Source organism: Mercenaria mercenaria, unplaced genomic scaffold (assembly GCF_021730395.1).
Source record: "Mercenaria mercenaria strain notata unplaced genomic scaffold, MADL_Memer_1 contig_1121, whole genome shotgun sequence".
Taxonomy (NCBI): domain Eukaryota; kingdom Metazoa; phylum Mollusca; class Bivalvia; order Venerida; family Veneridae; genus Mercenaria; species Mercenaria mercenaria.
In genome coordinates, this window is record NW_026459097.1 from 32,109 (window position 1) to 49,665 (window position 17,557).

The window sequence follows — 17,557 nt, forward strand, 5'->3', positions numbered from 1 at the left end:
ACGTGACCCACTTTCAAACTTGACCTAGATATCATCAAGGTGAACATTCTGACCAATTTTCATGAAGATGTCATGAAATATATGGTCTCTAGAGAGGTCACAAGGTTTTTCTATTTTTAGACCTACTGACCTAGTTTTTGACCGCACGTGACCCAGTTTCGAACTTGACCTAGATATCATCAAGATGAACATTCAGACCAACTTTCATACAGATCCCATGAAAAATATGGCCTTTAGAGAGGTCACAAGGTTTTTCTATTATTTGACCTACTGACCTAGTTTTTGATGGCACGTGACCGAGTTTCGAACTTGACCTAGATATCATCAAGGTGAACGTTCTGACCAATTTTCATGAAGATCTTTTGAAATATATGGCCTCTAGAGAGGTCACAAGGTTTTTCTATTTTTAGACCTACTGACCTAGTTTTTGAAGGCACCTGACCCAGTTTCGAACCTGACCTAGATATAATCAAGATGAACATTCTGACCAACTTTCATACAGGTCCCATGAAAAATGTGACCTCTAGAGTGGTCACAAGGTTTTTCTATTTTTAGACCTACTGACCTAGTTTTTGACCGGACGTGACCCAGTTTCGAACTTGACCTAGATATTATCAAGATGAACATTCTGACCAACTTTCATGAAGATCCCATGAAAAATGTGACCTCTAGAGTGGTCACAAGGTTTTTCTATTTTTAGACCTACTGACCTAGTTTTTGACCGCACGTGACCCAGTTTCGAACTTGACCTAGATATCATCAAGATGAACATTCTGACCAATTTTCATAAAGATCCCATGAAAAATGTGACCTCTAGAGTGGTCACAAGCAAAAAGTTTACGGATGCACGCACGGACGGACGGACGGACGACGGACACTGCGCGATCACAAAAGCTCACCTTGTCACTTTGTGACAGGTGAGCTAAAAAAATTTGACCTAGGGAAAAAAGTTGGTTCTAATTGCAAATCAAGTCAAACTGGAAAATTCAAGGCCAAAAATTGAAGGTTTGAGCCTTCTAGCACTTGGATCACTTTAACTGCTAGAGCACACCAAACATTTTGTTCAACAGGATTAGAATTTGTGTATGGGTGCAGCTACAAAATCTATGAAAAGTTAGTTTCCCCAGAAAATATAAAGATTTCCATGTCCTAAAACAGAGACAGCATCATTACCTTTTTTCGGTTCGAGCACAAGACCTCCAGCGTATGCTGGTTTCCGGCGTCCTTGTCCCGACTTAGATTTACTAGAGTCTATTTCTTCATCAGCATCTTCTACCTTTAACAGAAATACATAGGCTAGTACAGGTTGTCAACAGGTCACTCCCTAAGAAAATTTCTTTTAAGGCATCGCCACAGTCACAAATCAGTATCAGTTCATATTTTCAGGCCAAGTATTTTTCTCTTGAAAATAGCACTAAAGCCGTAAGAGCCGGTCAAATTATCATCAACATAAGAAGCATATGGTAATTTATAGTACATATGCCGCTTGTAAAATGTTCGAGTCTCGTTTAGACCGAAAGTTTACCCCAAAATATTGAAATCTTACGTGCAATCAAACTCCAATATTAAAAATGTTACAAAGACAAAATTTAGTTCATTTCAAAGTACAATATGTATACTGCAAACTCTTATGGATTTTTGTCAAAATTGTTCCTGGTTATTGCATAAGACACAAAAAGACAACCCCATGTTTTAATTTAAAATGTTGTTTGTACATGCATTATTGACCACAGGTAGCCAGGTAAACCTATATATAATCCTATAATATCACCTGTTTATATACATGTAAATTATGTGTGAACAGATAACACAAATTGGTGAATTGGTGGTGTTGGGATTTTTGTGTATAATTCAGTAATCAGGTAAAGTTTCAAAATAATTTCTTTAGACTTTATTCTTCACAGTCTGCTTTACAATTGGCTGTAATTATCTTTTAAATGTATTGAATATATATTCAGTTTGACTGCACATAAAATTGCAAAATTTTGTCATTTTGGCAAGAGAAAAATATCAAATAAAGGCATAATACAGGTAGTGAAATGCACATCCTTTTACTTGCATATGTTCACATAGATATTTAAAACATAATTATGACTTTACTGTTACCACTTAGTCATGTTTTATTTTATGAAAATTTACATGTAAAATTTTGAGTCAAATGGCAGCCACTGTGGGCGATGCCTTAAGTCATGCAGTTTACCCAAAAACTGACTTCACATCAGGTTTTTGTTATTCCCCTTTGCCCAAATACCAAGCTATATTCCCCCTAAACCACAGGCCTGGACCCCTTCCCCTCTTGGTAAAAAAACAACCCTGGGCTAGTATCTCCTCATAATTCAGACATGATAATAACTTACCAATCAAGGTAACTTTGTAAATATTAGAATTAATCGCAAGCATTAAAAGGCAACTCACCACTACTGCCTTTTTCTTGTACTCCTTGTCAGGAACAATGTAATCTTTCTCTGAGAAGGCATGTAACAGAAGATATTCATTTCTCTCTGCTCTTCCTCCCAACAGTGTCCGACTCTGAAATTCATACAAGATATAAACTCCTGTAACCACTAAAATATTTCACTGGTATTTTAATACATTTTTGAGAAAATGTTCTTCGTGTAAATTGCATTTAAAATCTATATCACTTGAAATACTCTAAAAGCAAGTGCACTATCCAAAAGTGCATCAAATTTTTAAGTTTATTTTGTATTATTGAAATAGCATGTATAAACAGGCGTAAGTATGGTATGTTAAAACAAGGCAGTCTGAAAGACAGCTAAATCCCCCGCCACTGCTATGGATTGTGAAAGGGTAAACCTTTGACCTTTAGCTGTGACCTTGACCTTGAACTGACATGGCTGACTCATGAACTCTGCACAATGTCTTGATGAGGTGATCATTTGACCCAAGTTTCATGAAACTCCTTCAACGGGGTTAGGAGATACAGAGCTCAAACCTTTGACCTTGAGTTGTGATCTTGACCTTGAGTTGACATGGCTGACTCATGAGTTCTTGATGAGGTGATCATTTGACCAAAGTTTGATGGAAATCCTTCAATGGGTTTACGAGATACAGAGTGGACACAAAATGGAAGGCTCAAACCTTTGACCCTAAGTTGTGACCTTGACCATGAGCCAGCATGGCTGACTCATAAGTTCTGCATATTGTTTTGAAGAGGTGATCATTTGACCAAAGTTTTATAAAATTCCTTCAAGGGGTTTAGGAGATACAGAGCGGACACAAAATGGAAGGCTAAAACCTTTACCTTGAGCTGTGACCTTGACCTTGAACCCACATGGCTGACTCATGGGTTCTGCACATCATCTTGATGAGGTGATCATTTGACCCAAGTTTCATGATTATCCTTCAAGGGGTTTAGGAGATACTGGCTGACTCATAAGTTCTGCATATTGTTTTGACGAGGTGATCATTTGACCCAAGTTTTATAAAATTCCTTTAAGGGGTTTAGGAGATACAGAGCGGACACAAAATGGAAGGCTAAAACCTTTACCTTGAGTTTTGACCTTGACCCTGACCTGGCATGGCTGACTCATGGGTTCTGCACATTGTCTTGATGAGGTGATCATTTGACCAAAGTTTCATGAAACTCCTTCAAGGGGTTTAGGAGATACCAAGCGGACACAAAATGGAAGGCTCAAACCTTTGACCTTCAGTTGTGACCTTGAGCCGACAAGGCTGACCCATGGGTTCTGAACAACGTCTTGATGAGGTGATCATTTGACCCAAGTTTCATGATTATCCTTCAAGGGGTTTAGGAGATACAGAGTGGACACAAAATGGAAGGCTCAAACCTTTGACATTCAGTTGTGACCTTGACCTTGAACTGATATGGCTGATTCATGGGTTCTGCACATCGTCTTGATGAGGTGATCATTTGACCCAAGTTTCATGATCATCCTTCAAGGGGTTTAGATATAGAGCGGACACAAAATGGAAGGCTCAAACCTTTGACCTCGAGTTGTGACCTTGACCTTGAGCCGACAAGACTGACTCATGGGTTCTGCATATCGTCTTGATGAGTTGATCATTTGACCCAAGTTTCATGAAAATCCCTCAAGAGGTTTAGGAGATATGGAGCGGACACGAAAGTGTTACCGACAGACGGAAGGACGGACGGAGACCATTCCTACAACCCCCCACCATTTGTGGCGGGGGATTAATAAAACTGCCACTCATTCAAATGTTTTAACTTCAGATCCAAACAGGGTAACATTAAAAGCTCTAGGTTAAACTTATTACAAGGTTAAAGCATCAAATTCTCACAGGTTACATTTCAGCTTTCAAGTAACCACAAGGTGAAGCTCATTCCAAGATTTAAGCTTCAAATTCCAGATTACTTATTCAATTTATTTATTATTTTATTTAGGTTTTACGGCGCACCAACACAGTTATAGGTTATATGGACTACAAATTGTGGTTTCACATCTCATTTACATCGAAATAAAAACATGAGGTATGGAATCAAAATCTGTATACCTGCTGGAATCACAGAGTTACAGCAAAACCAAGTGTTAAGACCCTATAAGTCGCCTCTTACGATCATGCAAGGGTAAGGCAGTGGTTCCAGTTCTTTTCATACACAGATCGTCCCAGAACCACATGGGGCTACTTATTCAAAGGTCCACAGGTCCACTCCACTCCAGCAATGAAACTAAATTAATATTAATTACAGTAAATACGACTCAATCTTCTAGATGAAGCAATAAAGAACACAGTGCACATACCATGACATTGCCACAAATTGATGTAATCTGTAAAGCTAGAGGTATAACGTTTAACTCGTACATGATCTTCAATATATGACTGGAGTCCATCAGTGTCATTTCTATCAACTTCAACAGCATCTCAGAATTACTGTAACAGAAAAGCAAAAAACGACTCTTATCTAACAACAGTTTTCTAATTTTGCACTTTGGTGAAAGACTTATTCTGATCTTGTGTCTGTTTCAATCAACAACATTAAATCCAATTTATCTACAGAAATTTTCAAACACAGATCTATAAAATAATGTTCACATGAAAAAAGCTCTCTTAGCAAAAAAAAATTATACCAATATATTAAATGACTCATTAACAAAACTGAACTGTTCATAACAAATGTTTCAAAGCTATCTAACGAGCTAATTAACCAGGAAAAATTCCAAGATCTGGATAAAAATAAACACTGGAAATTTGTCAAATGCACTTGGATAGAAACATACAATTCCCTTAAAAGACAAGCTCATTTATAATTCAGGATTGTCCAAAAAGATTATCAAAACCAGTCATCATTTTAAACAAAATTACTTCTAAAAACTCTAAATTTTTAGATTGTAATATATTTATAAAAGAAATCTTTGTTCTCTTTGTCTAAATAAAGCATTTATTAAACAACTAAAATCCATTAATGTGCAGACTATTCCAAATTGGAACTGAAAAAGGGGATAAAAAGTCCTGTATTTTAAATTAAGCTAAAAAAAATCCAACAAACATCCAAACCACCAAAATGTGAAGACCGACCTGTACATATTTCTAATGGTATCAAAATCCAGATCCACTCTAGACTGTTTGAGAATCTGTGAAGTAAGTTCAGTCAAATCAGAACTCCTCAAGCGAACAAGCTCCTTGGCAGAGATTTTGATATCACACACAACACGCCCACAAGTCGCTGACTTATCAACATATCCTCGACCGGCATGACTCTGTAAAATTGAAAAGTTAATTTTTTTGTGATAAAAACAGTTTTCACATGCTCCTTGTAAATTGTGTTCTACTGAATGTTTTGAAAGTACCAAAGTAAAAGCGGCTTCCACTGCCAAGTGGTTAAGGTCGCCAACTTTGAATCACTTGCCAAGCACCGCAGTGGGTTCGAAACCTTGCTCAGGATGTAGAATTCTTTCATGCAATGAATACATCAAGCTGGCTTATAGAATATCTGTGGTTTTACCCTGATGCTCGCTTGTGCTTGCAAAAATACTAGGATGGGTATGTTGCATCTTCCTCAGCCATCAAAAGCTGTTATATTATTATGCGACTCTAAACCTCTTAAAAGAAAGCTTGATTTTTGTTCTTATTTCTAGGATCTACTAAACTGTAATTACAAATGTAATCAAATATCAATCATTTTCCTGGAGGATTTATTTTCTTTACATTTGCCAAGTCAAGTTGTCCTTAGTTGTGGAAAGCTAAGTGTTACCATCTATATCCTCACAAGATGGTCGAACATTATGAATATTCTACTATCCAAACCAATGCCATACCATGAAAGCATTTAATTCCATGAGGATGAAATTTCATACTTCGGACCAAACTGGCTGTTACTTAGAAATACGAAATTCAACTTTTGAAGAAAAAATGAATGGGAATTTTATTCAAATCAAGTATCATGGATTTTGTTATAGTCCCCATGAATATTAGCATAGTGAGTTTTTAGCCTTGTGAAAATATTTGATATTGCAAAAACTTTAATCTGACTTACAGAAAGTTTTGGCATCACAGTTCTTTTGAGGCGTCCTATCTTGGACCAGTGCGGAATCTTGTTGGCATTTATCCTGTGTAACAACACATCCAAATCATAGCCAAATATGTCATGTCCCTGAAATATATAGTTTTACACTATGCCAGTGTGTCAGAAAGCTATACATTTATTCCAATAAAAGCAAAAGCAAACTGCAGTTTTTGAGTTACTTTTTTTGACAGTTTTCATCTTACTGACCAAGGTTAGCAAAATTTATTATCATTCCAACAACAACATCTATTTTGTTTTTTGTTTGTTTTGGGTTTAACACCATTTTTTTCAACAGTTTTTCAGTTATTTAACATCGGGCAGTTTACCTAACCAGGGGTTCCTGGGTTCTATACCAGTACAAACCTGTTGACCACAAAGTAACTGCCAATTTCCCCACATGAAACAGAGGTAGAGGATGAATGATTTCAGACACAATGTCTTTTATCAATTCGTCATGGAGAACACAATGTCTTTTATCTATTTGTCACGGAGAACATATGCCCTGCCCGGGGATAGAAGGCGCGATGCCGAGATCCAGATCTGCAATCTCCCTACTGAGCTGAGCAGACGGGCCATCCATTTTGTTACTTACAGCTACATCGGCATCTATTTCGTAACTTACCACTATAACATCAGCATCTATTTTGTGTATTTTAGCTAGCAAGTAGCCAAGTAAAGCTCTCTCTGTTGGCAGTACTTCAACCTTCATCTTCTTACTCTGAAAACACATCACCAAAAAAACATCTTTCTAGTTTTACCAGTGAAAATAGGTAATTTTCAATGAATATTATTAACTTTAAAATATAGCAATGTCATTTGCAAGCATTTTCCCCCACTGATCTGAGAATTGGGAAAAAGTATCATGAAACATACATTTTGAGAATTGTTATAGGTTCAGTTTCACAGGTAGTCTTAGCCTTTGGTATGTTGCATATGCTTTTTTTTCTCTATTGTATCTTGGAGAACTTTAGCTTTAACATATAATTTGCCACTGCCGGCCCTAAGTACACCCCAAAAAACCAACTGGTTTTTTAGGGCATCTGAATAGCAACTGCCAGTGACTGTATTACTCAAGCATGCCCTTTTCAAAATCATTCAGAAATCTTTATAGCAGAAGCATTATTATATAAACATACCTCTCTCTGTACTTTGTCCTTGAAATCCCATGGAAATATACAATCATTAGGCTTACTGATAACTGAAACATAGTCATAATGAAACTGATTTAATAACTGCTGTCTTCCTATTAGAATTTTCATACTAGTTATTGCCTGTAGATTTTTTAATACATCAACACAAATTACTGGTACTTAGTGTAGTTTCTGCACACCTAAAGACAGGGGACATGCAAAAAATCACAGGACCATGCCTCGGATGGAATTAGCTTGAGTTGACAAGACACAACACCATATTGCTACAACTGCCAACCGGGTGAACATTTTTAGCTCAAATCAATGCGATCATAAAATTTCTTGCAGCATATGCAGCACAAGAAATGCTCTATACCAAAACAGGTTGCAGAATAAACTACTCAAAAGGAAAAAGATGTCAATGTATAAAACCTACCACAGAAATGTTGCTGGAATGCTGGTTCTGGGGCAGGTTTATCCATATGGAAAGAATTATGAATCAGACACGACACTGCTACAATCTGAAGAAACAGAACAGAACAATATGATATATTTAACACTGTCTTTTCTTACAGGTTCAGTATATGTGTGTGTGTTCAGGTTTAACGTCTTTTCAACAATTTTTCAGTCATATAAACGACGGTGTCTACTGTAGTAATGAGCGCAATGCCCAACTTTATAGTGCTGCCTCACTGGAATATCATGCCGTAGACACGTGGCATGATAACTGTCCTCTTAATGCTGAGCGCCAAGCGAGGAAGCTACTAGTACCATTTTTTACCTCTTTGGTATGACCTGGCCGTGGATCGAACCCACGACCTCCCGCACTCGAAGCGGACACTCTACCACTAGGCTACCAAGGCGGTACACACAGGTTCAGTATGTCTAATTGTGTAACTGATAAATAAAACCAAAGTAATCCTAAGAAATGGCAATATCGGAGTTACTTCCTAGTCTGTGAAGAATTAAAAATTTTATGTGTCAAGATTCTTCTAAAACAAAAAATAAGCGTTATTTTCATTTATAACAGTTATGGGGTTTATTCATAATGTAAAACTGGAAAGTACCAAACCAGATCAAATGTATCATTATGCATCAACAAAACATCTTCCACCAACCTGTGCCTTTAACCTTAAGCCTGCTGGCGTCTAGTGATTCTGCCTTTGCAACCAGTGTATCCATGCAGTCTGATCATGGTCTGCACTGTTCGCTATTCAGTCAATTTTCAGAAAACACCTCTTCAAATAATAAATGGCATTGCCCAAATTGAATGATGGACCAATTCGTTATAGAAATTTAGCAGGGTAAGGGTTAAGATGTGACAATAAAAAATTGAATCATACCTCATTTTGATGTGTTTTATTGTTGGGCAATGTCCGCATGTTCATTGTCATGATTGTGAGAGGTGGAGGTGTGAGGTTCTGTTCTGTACACACAGTAACACTGTCTGGGCCCGACACACCAACCTGAAATTATAATTTATCTCTACAAGTCAGAACAAAATACAACAGCATTTATTTCAAGTAGCAGAAAGAATCCCGAGATCAGAAAATATTTATGGAAAAATTCTTTTATTATTTTATTTTGTTTGGTTTAATGAGGTCATATGGTGACTCAACTGCTTCGGTGTCGGAGTAAGACCCAAAGTGCCCCCTCCGGTATTATTTCATCACAAGTGGGCACCTGGGTAGAACCACCAACCTTCCCTAGGCCAGCTGGGTCACTTCTTCACATGAAGAATTCAACGCTCCGAGTGAAGCTCGAACACACATCAATGAGGGATAAGTGATTCGACCTTGACCTCTTGGCCACAGAGGGCCCATCAATGGATATAAATATATTGCAAATATAATTGGCTATTTCCATTTACAATACCTAATGAAAATCTTCATTAACAGGAGTATGCAGATTTTTCTACACATTCTGAATTAACAATCATCAGTCACAGAACTTAAACATCATAAAATCTCAAAAGGAAAAATCCATATCCATACTTTTGTTTCATACTCAGCGTAGCAATGTTATAATAGATTCTAAAGTTTAAAGTAGCAGAGAGAAAATTTTCTATCTACAAAATTAATGGCTTAGATATAGTAAGTCTCTATTGCTGAGAGAAAGAAATATGACATACCTCAAGTTTACACCAACTGACTGGAGGGTTTGTTATTTCTGTAAATAGGGTAAACAGTCTTTTAAAATTGAAGTTAAATTATTTATTTTTTTGCATCATAAAACCTTACACAGGAAAAATCCTTTTAAAAATCAAACCACATTTCATTGGTAATTCTTTGTTTTTCTAATAGTTTGTATTTAATATTAACCTGTGTCAAGATGAAAAATTTGTTACTCAGAAACACTTTTTCCTCATCATGTTTTGAAACACGTGCTAAATTAATATTGGATCTTCCATGAAAATTATATGATATACTGGTAACCTGGAAAGTTTATTCGTTTATAAACATGTTGATCATGACCTCTTTCATTCAAAGATTTTTGTTTGTTCATTAACACATATGTTTAAAGTCTAGCTGGTTCTGAATACCTTGAAAGACCTAACAGTTACTTTTTTCACTTCATGCACTATTTCAATTCATACAGCAACAAGAAACTGCAGCATGTAACTTACGTGGACATTTTATATCCAACCAACCAGGCCCTTTCATCTTTCTGTCTATCAATAATCTTTCCAAACTGTAACAGAAACAATCCTGACAAAAAAATCAGATTTCAAATTATATCAAAAAATACCTTTGCAAGTTTGTTCTTTAGTTGACAGTATCAATGGTGTAAGACAGTATAGTTATGACATAATTTCAAGCATTTTTTCTCAATGAATATTATTTTTTCAGTTGTGTTTAATGTCGCACTGAGTTCATATTTTTTCAGTTGGGTTTAATGTCGCACTGAGTTTTAGGTCATATGGCGACTTTACAGCTTTGATGGAGGAAGATGGCCCTTCCGTGCATTATTTCATCACGAGCCGGCACCTGGGTAGAACCACTGACTTCTCGCATGCCAGCTGGATGGCTTCTTCACATGAAGAATTCATCATCACATCATTTAAAGGGGTGTTCACTGAAAATTTACTGACTGAATAGCAAACAGTGTAGACCATGATCAACCTGCGTGGACATGTAGGCTGATATTGGGTCTGCACTGGCAGCAAAGGCTAAAATCACTTGCCCCCAGCAGGCTAAAGAAAACCTGAAATCCTCTTTTTAAATTTTGTCGCTAGTTCTTGGAAACTGAAAGCATTTTCTTCTATGCTCTACCAACACCATTTTATCACAACAGCCATTACCTTGAAGTGTTTGTACCAAATACATGGCTAAATGTCTCTCCTTTCAGATCTATTGGCAGTATCGGCCCATCTGCCTGCAATTAGTGTTAAGAAATGTTTCTAAAAACCAGTATAATTTAGTCTGCTAACACCTTTGATCCAACTTAACAACCTAAAAACGTTGGTTTTTCTCTTGAAAGAAATGGTATATTCAAACAGCAAGCTTTACTCTAACTTATAATGATAAAAATAAGTTAAACAGCATATTAACTTGTCAATGAGTTTTGGATAAAATTCAAGCAGTACTTTATAAATTTCAAATATTTTTCTATTTATTTAAGTTTTTTTATAATCTTAATCATTTCCAATGAGTTTTCAAGGTCTAGCATCAAATTCAAGAACTTTTCAAGGTTTGTGCAAACCCTGTTGCATCTAACACTAAGAAATTCATTTAATTAAAGATTGGGTGTATCGTTTTTGAAAGTTCATTCAAGTCTTTCAATTCCAGAAATAAATGGACCATTAAACCTTTATAACCAGAATTATTAATAGAACTACAGCACAAATAATTACAAGTCTTACCTCATATCTAACCTCTAGATAGTCACATTCAGCTGGTACATCAGCTATTTCAAAAGCATAGAACTTCGACGTCGGCTAAAAGTGAAATTTCAGATTATACTATTTTAAGAATTCTGACAATACCTTTATAATAAATTTACTTCACCGTACTTCTTTCTCAGAAATTCTGCAACAGTCAAGAGTAACGATTGGTTAGTTTTGAGTTTATTGCAGATTTTATCACAATTCAGTGCTGTAATGTAGGGAAATTAACCTGACCAGTGTTCCTGGATGCTTTATCACTACTGGTTACATGCTTCATGTTTTATACAAGATTAATACCATTTTTCAACAGTATTACACTAGTATTCCTGGGTTCCTTATCAGTTTGGATTGTTCTACATACTGCAGAAACTGAAAACTGCCTTTTTCCTTTTTTTCTTGTTGGGTTTACATTAACAGACGTAAATAAGGTCCTACAGAAACTTCTTTGCTTTTTTATGGAGAAAGATCCCAGTTGCCCCTCTGGGCATGGGTAGAATCACCAACCTCCAGTAAGCTAGCTGGATGACCTTCTCGCAGGAAGAATTCTAAATCCGTATCAGTCGAGGGCAAATGATGAACCACTTGGCCACTAAGACCCACTCCCACATGAATCAGTGGTGGGTACTGGGGACATCTGCCTCTCAAAGAGATCAAACTCAGGATTTCCCAGTATCTTGCTCGATCCACTGAGCTTCCTGGCAGACACTAATAAAGCAGGATTAATTGATAATATAATTTATATTTAAACTGAATGTACCTTTGTTTTGAACTTGCCAATTCTATATTTGTCTACAATTTTCTCACTAAACTCTGTATATACATCAACCATTCCAACCTCAAACCCTGTGTCGGTGTTCGTCTTCATACACATTCTCTGAAACGGTAAAGCTCTATCATAAAATAAAAGCCAACAGGATTTATCAAAGGAATAACTTCAATACCTTTCAATGTGCAAGCTTTTCAATAAACAAAGAACTGTTACCTGGTGGAAATAAAACTGTAAAATTTAACAACATTGGAACAATGTTAGCTATGCATCAACAGCTTGGACATCAAGGCTACCTCAAGCAATTTATAAGGTACCCAGTCATTTCCCTCAGAGCTGCAAGACAATGAGCAAAATGCTCAAGTTATACAGGAATTTATGTGATCCCAACAAAATGTTTGCAAATTCTCATGAAATTTCGAGTGTTCATTTGCTGCAATGTCATCAGACAGGTCATATATCAAAACTATAAATTCCGTTTGTCGTAGGCATTCTGAATTGCTTTGCAAATAATATTTTTCCTGCCATTCATCTTTTAAAGCTTTAAACGTTACAATTTGTCAAATCTCATTATTTCTTAAATCAGATATGAAAAACGTTAGTAACTTGTTGTATCAGTTCATACAGGTTTAGAGTCACATTTATAACCATGATCAACCTTGCAGTTACACGTTACGAGTAAACCCTGAACGTCCTCATGACCTTAATTCAGGCTGGAGTGGGCACTTTGACACAACATCCCTTGCCTGGCCAGCAAACTGAATGACATTACAGGGCATACACCAACTCCAGTCCCTCACAAGCTCTTAACAAACCTAACGTGTGTCAATATAGCAAAAACTTACGGTAGGTCTCGGTAAAATAAAGAGGCGTTTTTCTATATTCTTCACTGTGACACAACAGCTTACATGAACTTTGGCTTCTTCTACCCAGACTTTGCCAAATAAATGCACAATTCCTGAAAATAACAAACCTCTGTTCAGATTTGGCTTTGAAACAAGAGGGCCAAGATGGCCCTAGGTCGCTCACCTGATAAACACACCATAACAGTGTAAACATGTTTGACATAGTGATTTCATGGAAACAAATATTCTGACCAATTTTCATTAAGATTGGATCAAAAATGTTGTCTCTTTAGTGTAAACAAGCATTTTCTTCAATTTGACCTAGTGACCTAGTTTTTGAGCTAAGATGACCTATATTCGAATTTGACATAGATTTGATCAAGGCAATCATTCTGTCTAAATTTCATCAACCTCGATTAAAAAATACAGCCTCTATCGCATACAAAACGTTTTTCTTTGATTTGAACTATTGACCTAGTTTTCGACCCCAGATGACCCATTTTCAAAATTGGTCTAGATTTCATCAAGGTTATCATTCTGACAAAATTTCATGAAGATCAGTTGAAAAATAAAGCCTCTATCGCATACACAAGGGGTTTTTTTTATTTGACCTAGTGACCTACTTTTTAACCCCAGATAACACATTTTCAAACTCGACCTAGATTTCATCAAGGTAATCATTCTGACCGAAATTCATGAAGATAAAATGAAAAATACAGCCTCTATCGCATACACAAGGTTTTTCCTTGATTTGACCTAGTGACCTAGTTTTTGACCCCGGGTGACCCATTTTCGAACTTGGCCTAGATTTCATCAAGGTTATCATTCTGAGAAAATTTCATGAAGATCAGTTGAAAAATACAGCCTCTATCGCATACATAAGGGTTTTTGTTTGATTTGACCTAGTGACCTACTTTTTAACCCCAGATAACCCATTTTCAAACTCAGCCTAGATTTCATCAAGGTTATCATTCTGACCAAAATTCATGAAGATAAAATGAAAAATACAGTCTCTATTGCATACACAAGGTTTTTCATTGATTTGACCTAGTGACCTAATTTTTGACCCCGTGTGACCCATTTTCGAACTCGGCCTAGATTTCATCAAGGTATTCACTCTGACAAAATTTCATGAAGATCAATTGAAAAATACAGCCTCTATCGCATACACAAGGTTTTTCCTTGATTTGACCTAGTGACCTATTTTTGACCCCAGATGACCCATTTTTGAACTCGGTCTAGATTTCATCAAGGTGATCAATCTGACAAAATTTCATGAAGATCAGTTGAAAAATACAGCCTCTATCGCATACACAAGGTTTGACCTAGTGACCTAGTTTTTGACCCCGGGTGACCCATTTCCGAACTTGGCCTAGATTTCATCAAGGTTATCATTCTGACAAAATTTCATGAAGATCAATTGAAAAATACAGCCTCTATCGCATACACAAGGTTTTTCTTTGATTTGACCTAGTGACCTAGTTTTTGACCCCAGATGACCCATTTTCGAACTCGGCCTAGATTTCATCAAGGTAATCATTCTGACCAAAATTCATGAAGATCAGTTGAACAAGAGCTGTCCGTAAGACAGCCAAGCTCGACTATTCGAAATATTGTCCCAGAAGCAGGAAAATATTACCCAAAAAGGTTAAATATCAAAAGAGTTTTAAGTTCAAAAGGGGAAATAATTTGACCAAAATGCATATCAGTTATGGGACTTGCTGCTATCAACTAGTTTTATAACCCCGAAGGCACATGTGAAGTTTCAATTCAATATCTGCATTAGTTTTGGAGATAATAACTTGCATGTAAAACTTTAACCAGAATTTTCAAAGTCCAAAAGGGGGCATAATTTGCCCAAAATACATGCCAGAGATATGGGTATTGACTCAGTGAGGTTGGTAATTGATCTAGAAAAAGAAAAAATAAGTTTCAAATCTATATGCCTTTTAGTAATAGCTGTATGTACTTGCACGCAAAACTTTAACTAGAATTTTCTAAGTCCAAAAGGGGACATAATTTGGCCAAAATGAAGGTCAGAGTTATGGGACTTGCTGCTATCAACTAGTTTTATAACCCCGAAGACACATGTGAAGTTTCAAATCAATATCTGCATTAGTTTTGGAGATAATAACTTGCATGTAAAACTTTAACCAAAATTTTCTAAGTCTAAAAAGGGGCATAATTTGCTCAAAAAACATGTCAGAGTTATGGGACTTGACCCAGTGAAGTTGGTAATTGATCTAGAAAAAGAAAATATAAGTTTCAAATCTATATGCCTTTTAGAAATAGCTGTATGTACTTGCACGCAAAACTTTAACCAGAATTTTCTAAGTCCAAAAGGGGGCATAATTTGGCCAAAATGAAGGTCAGAGTTATAGGACTTGCTGCTATCAACTAGATTTATAACCCCGAAGACACATGTGAAGTTTCAAATCAATATCTGCATTAGTTTTGGAGATAGTAACTTGCATGTAAAACTTTAACCAAAATTTTCTAAGTCTAAAAGGGGGCATAATTTGCTCAAAATACATGTCAGAATTATGGGTCTTGACCCAGTGAGGTTGGTAATTGATCTAGAAACAGAAAAAATAAGTTTCAAATCTATATGCCTTTTAGAAATAGCTGTATGTACTTGCACGCAAAACTTTAACCAGAATTTTCTTAGTCCAAAAGGGGGCATAATTTGGCCAAAATGAAAGTCAGAGTTATGGGACTTGCTGCTATCAACTAGTTTTATAACCCCGAAGACACATGTGAAGTTTCAAATCAATATCTGCATTAGTTTTGGAGATAGTAACTTGCATGTAAAACTTTAACCAAAATTTTCTAAGTCCAAAAGGGGGCATAATTTGCTCAAAATACATGTCAGAGTTATGGGACTTGACCCAGAGAGGTTGGTAATTGACCTAGAAAAAGAAAAAATAAGTTTCAAAGCTATATGCCATTAATTGATGGCTGTATGTACTTGCATGCAAAAACTTAACCAAGGTATGACACCGATGCCGACGCCAGGGTGAGTAGAATAGCTAAAGTATTCTTCGAATAGTCGAGCTAAAAATACAGCCTCTATCGCATACACACGCTAAATGTTGATGAACAGACGACAGACAGACAGACGCCGGACATCGAGTGATCAGAAAAACTCGCCTGAGCATTGCTCAGGTGAGCTAAAAACACTAAAATCGATTTCAAAGAATGGACCAATGAGAAAACTATGATGTTTAGAACATGTTTTTTCTACAAATTTCTTGTTATTTGGGGGGTTGGCATGGGGGATGGAGGAGGCGGAGGGGGGAATAGCTTGGTATTTCTGGAAAGGGGAAATAAAAATTCTTATAAGAAGAAAACTGCAAGATTTCAAAGAAATTTTCTGAGGAGCAAGAAACCTGTTACAGAAGAGGGATTTATTTATTTATTTACACCGACAATTATAGGCCATATAACTACTTTCCAGCTTTGATGGTGGAGGAAGACCCAAGGTGCCCCTTCGTGCATTATTTCATCACGAGCGGGCACCTGGGTAGAACCACTGACCTTCCATAAGCCAGCTGGATTGCTTCCTCACATTACCGAAGAGCAAAAAACCCTGTAGTAAGAAATACCAATGTTGCAGCCACTTCAGGTGTTATATTCACAAGGGTTACTTAACCCTCAGCAATTATCAATAGTATGGTAGTTAACAGAAAAGGTAGTCTTTTTTTTCATGGAAAAAAAAGCTGTACATATATCAGTCTCAACATCAACTGTGGCCCTGGAGTAGCTGCTCAATATCAACTGAGGCCAAGTCAAGCAGTACAGTTTTCTCGCAAATATGACAGAAGAATTCGGACTAAATGGTAGCATATCACTAACAGTTTTACAAGTTTTAAGTCACACGGACACAACTTCGGTCAATATGGGAACAACTATTAAATAGCAAGAGCTCATCGAACAAGAAATGCACCCCTTGATGCATTCAGTAACTGCACAAGGAACAGAAATTATTTGGACACTGCGCAATGGACATTAGACATACTGACCTCAAATAAATAATTACAGGTTATTTTCCAGTCATAAATGACCACTGTATCAAATGCTCGGCAATATATGACCATTTTGTGTCGATTCGCCGTAAAACCCAACTCACTCACTCACTGTATCAAATGCAATCTTAAACCAAAGTATTCTCTAACTAGAAAATGCTTTTGTAAAAAAGCGCATGTCTCCCCAAATGCAAAGTCCTATAGGCAAGAAGTCAATAGGGGTAGGAGCGAAAGTCAAAGAGACACTGATGGTTGGCTGCAATAGGGATCATCTACTTGGCATGTCCAGTCATCCCGCTAAATTTCAACACTCTTGGCCTAGTGGTTCTCAAGTCACTGTTCAGGCTCCTGTGACCTTGACCTTTGATCAAGTGACTTCAAAATAAATAGGGGTCATCTA

General features: G+C 36.7%; 1 protein-coding gene across 1 annotated transcript in view; it reads right to left on the minus strand.

Annotated features, from left to right (window-relative positions):
* Window positions 1–17,557, minus strand: part of LOC123554911 (DNA polymerase alpha catalytic subunit-like) — a 46,781-nt gene that overhangs the window by 18,220 nt on the left and 11,004 nt on the right. Inside the window, 15 exon segments of the mRNA XM_053532340.1 lie at window positions 1,174–1,276; window positions 2,416–2,529; window positions 4,743–4,872; window positions 5,518–5,699; window positions 6,476–6,592; window positions 7,128–7,223; window positions 7,642–7,703; window positions 8,072–8,156; window positions 8,979–9,101; window positions 9,767–9,804; window positions 10,262–10,326; window positions 10,937–11,010; window positions 11,498–11,572; window positions 12,279–12,395; window positions 13,133–13,245. Of these exon segments, the coding sequence (XP_053388315.1) occupies window positions 1,174–1,276; window positions 2,416–2,529; window positions 4,743–4,872; window positions 5,518–5,699; window positions 6,476–6,592; window positions 7,128–7,223; window positions 7,642–7,703; window positions 8,072–8,156; window positions 8,979–9,101; window positions 9,767–9,804; window positions 10,262–10,326; window positions 10,937–11,010; window positions 11,498–11,572; window positions 12,279–12,395; window positions 13,133–13,245 (1,494 nt within the window).